The sequence below is a fragment of the Lutra lutra genome, chromosome 1, assembly GCF_902655055.1.
Source record: "Lutra lutra chromosome 1, mLutLut1.2, whole genome shotgun sequence".
Taxonomy (NCBI): Eukaryota; Metazoa; Chordata; class Mammalia; order Carnivora; family Mustelidae; genus Lutra; species Lutra lutra.
Window position 1 is genome coordinate 207,335,444 of NC_062278.1, and position 8,913 is coordinate 207,344,356.

At 48.8% G+C, this 8,913-nt stretch overlaps 1 protein-coding gene across 2 annotated transcripts; it reads left to right on the forward strand.

Annotated features, from left to right (window-relative positions):
* The first annotated feature begins 285 nt into the window (after window positions 1-285).
* On the forward strand, window positions 286-5,927 carry LOC125081261 (C-C chemokine receptor type 1-like). Of its 2 annotated transcripts, XM_047695818.1 has the most exons (3): window positions 289-418; window positions 923-1,015; window positions 3,941-5,927. In XM_047695818.1, the coding sequence occupies exon 3, from the start codon at window positions 4,006-4,008 to the stop codon at window positions 5,071-5,073; it is 1,068 nt and encodes a 355-aa protein (XP_047551774.1). In that variant the 5' UTR covers window positions 289-418; window positions 923-1,015; window positions 3,941-4,005; the 3' UTR covers window positions 5,074-5,927. The 2 variants fall into 2 exon arrangements, with proteins under 2 accessions (XP_047551769.1, XP_047551774.1); XM_047695813.1 differs by lacking the exon at window positions 923-1,015 and having other exon boundaries at window positions 286-418.
* Window positions 5,928-8,913: the final 2,986 nt, after the last annotated feature.

Sequence of the window (8,913 nt, forward strand, 5' to 3'; positions counted from 1 at the left end):
AATTGCTTCACAAATTCCCAGAACACCTCATACTACCTCTCCCCCACTCAACTCCACCCAACCCCACCCAGCCCAGTCCCCTTAAGGCAGAGCTCTCCAGGGAGAAGCACAATCCTTTCTCTGTGCTTTGAATCACTCTCGCGATCTCTGTGAGCAGAGACAATCCTTCGAGCAAACCCAGCATCAAGGAACAGCCACTGGCAGGTGTCGTGGCCACTCACGGACACCCAACCAGATACAAAAAGAAGAACTCTATCCCCTTCTTGTCATTCTTAAAGACTGTGAACCCTGGAGTCCTCAATCATCACACAGGAAACAGAAGACTTCCTGCTCAGTAAGGACGTTGAACCTTGAATTCATAAAGATTCTAAAAACTCCAGAAATAAAGACTTCGTGGACAAAACCCCTAGGGACCAGAGTAAGTGGCACTTGTCTGTTCTGTCTCCTCAGTGACCATGAGGTCAATCTGGTTTTCAGTCATGCATGCAGCCAGGTGGGACTGGGGTCCTCGTGTTGAGGGACATTCTTTACCTGCCTCCTCAAAGGCGAGGAGTTCTTCGAGGGTCAAGCAAATGCTTAAGTAGACCATCAATGCACCTATAAGGCAATTAATTGTATAGCAATACTCACAAGGGGTGAATTTATAAGATGGGGTGCTCAGATATAAAATGGTTTTTTGGGATTTTTGTTTTGTTTTGTTTTGTTTTGTTTGCTAAAAAAGGAAAGCTTTCCTGAATGATGGGTTTTTGGTGACTGATTGAGAAAATCTGCCTTTCTAAAGCCAGTTAAGAACAAGAGGATCTCTGAAAAACCATTCAAGAGGAAATCACTTGCCAAACTGGTCTGTGTAAACAAAAACCAAACACGGTGTATGAAGAAATTGTAGTGAAAGGGAAATACTAATTAGAAAAAAACGTTGCAGATGCGAGGATGATTTGATACTGGACCAGTTTCTTGAGAAGACTTAGACCCAAGGAGCCTTACAATCAGGACTGTTGGTTTGTCTTTCGAGGAGGTAGGATTTTACCCTCCCAAAGGCAGGGAGATGTCCTCTTGGGATGCATCCATTCTGCTCTACTAACAAAGAGGCAGGTCAGAATTTTCTCTGAGGAGAGAAGGGCATGGGGGCTACTTGGAGGTATCTATTTCAACTTTTCCTCCATAAACTCTGGAGTGGCCCAGATTTTCAGAGTTAGAAACTCTCGGAAATTTGCATAGGTTTTCATCAGGCTGTGTACCACTTACTGGCACTTCAGTCCCCAATCTGACTAGCAGGACAGCTCTAGGCTATGCAGACTGTGGGGAGTGAAGGACCAGTAAATGTTTAACAAGTGGCTTTCAGTGGGGGGGGGGGGGGCTGATTTCTAGTGTTTGTGGATTTCTATGGTGTAAATATCCTCACTATGGTTGATTTCAAGTTATGGAGCTCCTGAATGTTAAGTTGGGGAGATAAGCACACGATTAGTTTTTTATGAACCAGAATAAGCCAGCCCCTGCACACCACCCTTTTGGGTGTCTTAGCCCTGCAGACTGCCCTTTCTCTGCTCAAGGCCTTCACCAATTCCCAGGCTAGAGGATGCTGCCCTTGTAAGGTGCCAGGTGGCGTCCAGGGCTCCAGCTGTCTGCTGAGCAATGGCCTTGGGGCGGACTTTGCAGCAGACTCTAGCAGGGCTGGATGGCAACAGGGTCCTTCTGCCTCCCTCCATGGCCCCATGCCAGGCCATCTCTCTCCCAGAGTTGTTGTGTGGTGCCTGGCAAGTTGGCAAAATAGTTAATGCAGTTAGAAGTGTACGGGGGAGGGGGCTGGTGTAAGCGATTCTCTGCTCAAATGGCATGAGCAATGCTGATTTCGTTTGCCTTCACCTTTGCCAAAATTCCCCAGAAACTGGGCTCCTGGGCTCAGTCTTGCACCAGTTGTTCCAGGGGCTTCCAAGCTGCTTGGAACTTCTGCTGAAAACATGCCAGCCCGCCCAAAAATGCTGTCCGCAAAGCCGACCTGTCCTTATCCGGACGGGAAATCAGAAATCGTTCACACAGCTTGCACAGTCAGCCTGGGTTTCTCCAGAAGTCGGGCTGGTTGGGTAGAGGCAAGTCCAGAGCTGGAGGAGTTGGCCATAAGGGGGGGATTTGACTGGAAATGACAGTCCCCCAGCCAGGGTGTATGACACTGTCGTTCCCCCCCTCCAACCCCAACCCCATGTGCCTCATTTTCCAATGGCCATTTTCCAATTTTGTAGGAAGGAAACATTCATTAAGCAATTTAGAAGGAAGAGTGCTAGAGACCCCAGATTCATGGTGGGAATTATGATGTAGGAACCGGCTACTTTTCAGACTGGTGGGAACCTACTGAAAATTTCAAAGGGCAGTTCGCATGGAAGGGACTGTCCTGGTTCATCACTCTTGAGAATTCATTTTCCAGATTAACTACAGAGAGAACTGGTGGGGGAACTTGGGGAGCAGGGTACATCAGCCAGAACAGGACTGGAGCTGGGGACTGGCCCCCAAGAAGGATCAGTGCAGGGAAGGAGGAACCCCAATATTTGCTGAGGGCCCGGTAAGTACTAGGGGGTAGCTTTTCTCACACATTACAGTAGTCCCGCAAGGTGTTACTTTCTCACATTACAGATGAGGAACTGAGGTGCTTGTTTCAGCAGCGCCTATACAGATGAGGAACTGAGGTTCAGAGAGGTAGATTAACTCATCCAAAGTCACACACTGGTAGGTTCTACAAAAGCCCATGCTCCCTTCAGGGAGGTTTCTGTCGTAAGTGGAAAGGATAGAAAACAAATGCTGAAAATCAGGGGCTGGGAAAGTCCCATGAAGGCAAGCTCTCTAGTGGTTCTTTTGTTTTTCTTTGTTTCAAGCCAACCCTGGGTAAATATATCGGCAGAACTCCAGCTACCGGTTGTCCCATGATGCCTCATGGCTTGAGGCTGTTCTGAGCTCTTCCCCTGCCCACCCCCAACCCTTCTTCTCATGAGGTTGCCCCACTCCTCCCAGACTATATTGTCCTCTGAATCCTCCTCACGGCCCTCACGGGAGGTCTACTGAGTGACCTGTAGATCCACATGGGCCCCATCAAGGCTGTATGACGTGAGCCAAGCTGACCTGCTTTGGTGTCCTCAGGGTCCTCTTATACTAAGGGATGGCGCTGGCCTTCTAGAATTTCACTATGACAGCACTATGGGCCTTTGGGATATGATAATTTTTGCTTTAGAGAACATCCTTGGCCCTGCCTACTGAATGACCAGATAGTAGCATCCCCTAGTCACAGTGGCAACCAAGAAATAAAATAAATAAAATAAAATAATAACCCTACACACTTTCATGTGCCCCCACCATGCTACATAATCCCTGGCTAAGAACCTTTTTAGCCCCCTCAGCCATGAAGACCCATTTGCAAGTCTGGGACTCTCAGCTTCCTTCCAGAGACCCCACAGTGCAAAATCATTGCTCCATGATTGTACACAAGGATGCACGTGGCTTCAGGAATGCACGTGAGAACTTCAGCTCTCATTCTCCTAGATACGTGTCCTTACCACTTCTGACTTTTGCATCATCACCTCTAAACCAGGGAACGATAGCAGAACCCCCTCTGGTCAGGGTGGGAGGAGTTATCTAGCACTAAGTTCAATGCCAAGGCCATGGACAGCACTGGTTCTGGGCAGCGTGGCGGGATCTCCCTCTGTCTGTGCTGTGCAGCTGGTTGTCTTTTCCTTCACGACACTTAGTGCTAAAGTAATTGAATTAACGACTGATGGGCCCATTTGTTTACTGCCTACGCCCTCTGTTAGACCACAGGGTACACAAGGGCAGAGAGGACCTGGATCCCACCTTGCTCAAGGTCGAGTCCCGGGGCCTGGTACATAGTCGGTACTCAGTAAACAGTTGTCAGGTGGGTGAAAACCTGTAACCACCGCCTCGTCTTTGTTGTCCGCAGTCCACCACCTTTCCTGGCCAAGTAACCACAGAAATCATCTTCCTTGACTCGTGCAAAAATCCACGATGGAAACCTCAGTCCCCACAAAGAACTATGACATGACGACGGAATATGACTATGAGGGCATAACCCCATGCCAGAAGGGGGAGGTGAGGGCCTTTGGAGCCCAGCTGCTGCCCCCCTTGTACTCCCTGGTGTTCATCATCGGCCTGGTCGGCAACATCCTGGTGCTGCTGGTCCTCATGCAGCACAAGAGGCTCAAGAGCATGACCAGCATCTACCTCCTCAACCTGGCCGTTTCCGACCTGCTCTTCCTCTTCACGCTGCCCTTCTGGATCGACTACAAGCTGAAGGATGACTGGAACTTCAGTGATGGCACCTGTAAGTTGCTCTCGGGGTTTTATTACACGGGCTTGTACAGCGAGATCTTTTTCATCATCCTGCTGACCGTGGACAGGTACCTGGCCATCGTCCACGCCGTGTTTGCCCTGCAGGTTCGGACCGTCATCTTTGGTCTCATCACCAGCGGTGGCGCATGGGCCCTGGCCCTCTTGGCCTCCGTCCCAGGCTTCTACTTCTCCAAGATCCAGTGGGAGTTCTCCCACACCACCTGCAGCCTCCACTTCCCTCATGAAACCCTCAAAGCCTGGAAACAGTTCCAGGCTCTGAAACTGAACATGTTGGGTCTGGTTTTGCCCCTGTTGGTCATGATCATCTGCTACACCGAGATCATACGGATTCTGCTCAAACGACCCAATGAGAAGAAGGCCAAAGCTGTCCGTCTGATCTTTGTCATCATGGTGGTTTTCTTTCTCTTCTGGACCCCCTACAACCTGGCCATATTGGTCTCTGCTTTCCAAGACAGCCTTTTCGCCGATGAGTGCAGGCAGAGCAAACAGCTCGACCTGGCCATCCAGGTGACGGAGGTGATCGCCTACACGCACTGCTGTGTCAACCCTGTGATCTACGCCTTCGTAGGGGAGCGGTTCCGCAGGTACCTGCGCCAGCTGCTCCACCGGCTGCTGTCCACGAGCTTGGTTAAAAGGCTCCCCTTCTTCTCCACGGACAGACTTGAGAGGGCCAGCTCTGTGACACCCTCCACCGCAGAGCAGGAACTCTCCGCTGGGTTCTGACTCGGGCCCCTGGAGGCTGATCTGGGACCCAGCAAAGATGACCTGCCAGGCACGCTGACCCAAGCTGAGGCAGGCTGGGACACCTGGCACAGTGTGGAATTGCAGCCGTGTGGGGGTGAGTGAGTTTAAAGGCAGTCTAGACTAAATCACTTCTGGGATGACTGAGCTATCTCCAAGAACTCCTCCCTGGTAGAAAGGAAGTGAATGAGCGAAATGGGACATTCCAGAAGACTGGAACAGAGGGTGCCAGGGAAGAGCTTGGGCCCAAATAGGATTTCATGATTTGTGAGCATTAACATTTGTAAACAGTGCCACTGAGCATCTCAGACTCCTGCCCCTGCCCCCACCACCAGTGAACTTGGAAGTGGGGATTTCCTGCTGACTCCAATCTGAGCATTGCAGGAGCCAGCAGCCTCCTCCCCACCCTCACCTATCCCCACCCCACGCCCACGGCAGGTTTCAGGCTCTTAGAAACCCCGAGGAACAGAGGACTCTATGATGGAACATCTCGAGCCCTAGTGGGAAATAGGACTGGGGAACAGCCCTCGGCAGTGGAATGGAGAAAGTCCTTGGCCAGAATCGTTACATTTGCAAAACCAAACAATCCAGGCCGTGGGCTAGACACAGACCACATGCACAATACGTTTGACTTCTTGAAATAGCCACAGAGGGGAGGGAGTCATTATTTCCATTTACCAGTTTCTTCTTTCTGAATATTTTCCAGAATCTCCCTTCCTTGTAAATTGGATGAGGCGGGAGTACATTCTGCTGGCTTTATTGCAGAAACTAATATCAGGCAGAAGGAGAGAGGGTTGATTTCCCTCCTCCGCTTCCCCGTGCGAGCCTTCTGGTTTTACCAATCTGGGCTCCGGCTGTTACCCTGGACCCATCCGCAGGAAAAAATGACCTGGTGTGCAAGCTGACAGTGTCTGAGGCTGAGAGGGAAGGGGGTGAGGTGGGGACTCACCCTCACGTGGAAGGTTGAGAGGACCCTTAACTCAAAGAAACATTTTCCCCTCCATGTCCTTAACACCTGATCTCTCACCAGGGACCTCCTGGTCATCACTTCTTTCTTCCCTTTTCCCTAGGACGTGTATTTCTTTAAAATCATTTTCCAGGGCGCCTGGGTGGCTCAGTGGGTTAAGCCGCTGCCTTCGGCTCAGGTCATGATCTCAGGGTCCTGGGATCGAGTCCCGCATCGGGCTCTCTGCTCAGCTGGGAGCCTGCTTCCCTTCCTCTCTCTCTGCCTGCCTCTCTGCCTACTTGTGATCTCTGTCTGTCAAATAAATAAATAAAATCTTAATATATATATATATATATATATATATAAAATCATTTTCCAAATAACAATAACAACAACAACAAAAAAACAAACAGCTTAAAAACTCAAAGGGGGAAAAGAAAACACCCAAAGCGCCCAATTCTCACTACCCAAAGACAACGACTGTGCCCTCTTCTATGTATTCTCTGTTAGTTTGGTGTTTGCTATCTCCTGTGTGTATTTACGATGATGACAAAGACGGACTTCAACTGTACTCCTGCTGTTTCATGTTCTTAAGTAGCAGTATGTTGGGGTCACTTTCCCAGGGGAATAAATCATATTAAAGCACTTTTTCTGAAGGCTGCACTGTGTTCCACAGCAGGGCTATACCCTAATTTATGCCACCCATTTCCCCATTATTGTTTGCACAAGTCAGTTCAATCTAGCAGTGACCAGTGTCGACTTCTCTGAGTTCTCTGAGCCGTGGGAGGCACACAGGTACAGGGACACCTGGAGACACCCGCCGGGGTGAGTGGGGCTGTGGTGGAGTCCATGGCGCTGGGCAGCAAAGGGGATGAAGGAATTCATCAGTCAGAAAGTACCCTGAGGGAGTGGGTGTCCCATCTTACAACACAGTGACATCACTGGGCTGGCTGCTCTCTTTTTGGACCCTGGAATTGTGCTTTTATCCAGCCACACTCCCCATCATGCAGGGACCTACTATGTAGGTGTGCGTTCTTTGTGTAAAGAGGCCGGTATCATGAAGGTCTGGATAGTTTTTATCTGGGAAGGAGACGGTCACACTGCCCTGGGCTTATGTTTCCACCCAGAAAATGGGGACAGATCCAGGCTTTGGGAGTCAATGGGGAAATCAGTTTTCCACTTGTAAACCTGCCAGTTAGTCTCTGCAGCGTGGAGAGGAGAAGGCATAATGGAATTAAAAAAAAATTTGTCTGCCACTTTGGTCAAATAAGACGGCATCAAGAAACAACGTTTGATAGAGGGTATCATGCTTAGCGAAATAAGTCAATCGGAGAAAGACAACTATCATATGATCTCCCAGATATGAGGGAGAGGAGATGCAACATGGGGGGTTAAGGGGGTAGGAGAAGAGTAAATGAAACAAGATGGGATTGGGAGGGAGACAAACCATAAGTGACTCTTAATCTCACAAAACAAACTGAGGGTTGATGGGGGGAGGGGGGTTGGGGGGGTGGGGTTATGGATATTGGGGAGGGTATGTGCTATGGTGAGTGCTGTGAAGTGTGTAAACCTGGCGATTCGCAAACCTGTACCCCTGGGGATAAAAATATATGTTTATAAAAAATAAAATTTAAAATAGTAAAAAAAAAAAAAAAAAAAAGAAACAACGTTTGAGCCACAAAACAGTCCTAATGAGAAAGGTTGTCATGACGACATCCTCCAGGTCCATTTCTGAAAGAACCCTTATGTTTTAACTTGTCACAAAGGCAATAATGTTCATTGTAGAAAACTGGAAACAGGTAAGAAGGCCAAAGAAGAAACCAGAAGCATTTGTAGTCAGTCGCCACTACCTGCGTGCAGTGTCTCTTAGCACACTAATGTTGCAGGGCATCTTCTTCCTGTGTTGGTTTACACACACACATCTGCAATCACACAACATTTTTTTTGCGTAACCGTGGCAAAACCGGACTGCAGTGAGTGCTTACTAAATGCTGGTTGAATGGATGGATCTCTGAGCGCCCCCCCCCCCGTTTCTTTATAAAGGGAGGCTAAGATGAGTATCTACCCCCATGGGGAGCAGATTTAACCTGAGGACTGAATGAAGCATAGCAAGGAAAGTGGATGATTACTTTGTAACTTTTTATTTTTATTTATGTATTTGTTTGTTTATATTTTTATTTTTATTTTATTTTAATTCCAGCTAGTTAACATACAGGTGTACGATAGAGGGATTCAACACTTGCATACAGCAGCCGGTGCTCACCCCCAGTGCCCTCCTTCATCCCCATCACTGATTCACCCACCCCTCACCCACCCTCCCCAGCAGTTTGTTCTCTGTAGTTAAGTCTGTTTCTTGGGTGATCTTTCTCCAAATCCGTCAGATAAGAGATCTGATGCCCCCTGCCAGGACTCCTCCTCAGTCACTCCAACCCTTCCTGAGATGCCTTCCTGCCTCCAGCTCCGCTCCTTGCTCCCGTGTGTGGGGGTCTCGTCCCGGTTATTGCTGTTTCTAGCATTTCGTCCTTCAGAAAGGTTGTCAGAAGAGCCCGAAGACTTCCGCCTCTCTCATCCAGATTCCCCACCTGTCAGCATTTTACCACCTCTGCTCTAATTTATCATTCTCTCGCTCCCTCCCTCTCTGTCTCAAAAGATAGGGAGATAACTAGATATAAATGTACTACTTTTCTCCAGCACCATTTGAGAGCAGGGTGCAAATATGGTGTCTCATCAGCCTTTTGTACTTCAGAATGATTTTACTAGAAACAAGGATGCTCTCCCACGTGATCAAAGCAGGAACGAACTGTCACAAGATCAACCAGGTAATCGCACCTTCTTTCCAACTTTGCCCACTTTGCAAATAATGTCCTTCATAGTCC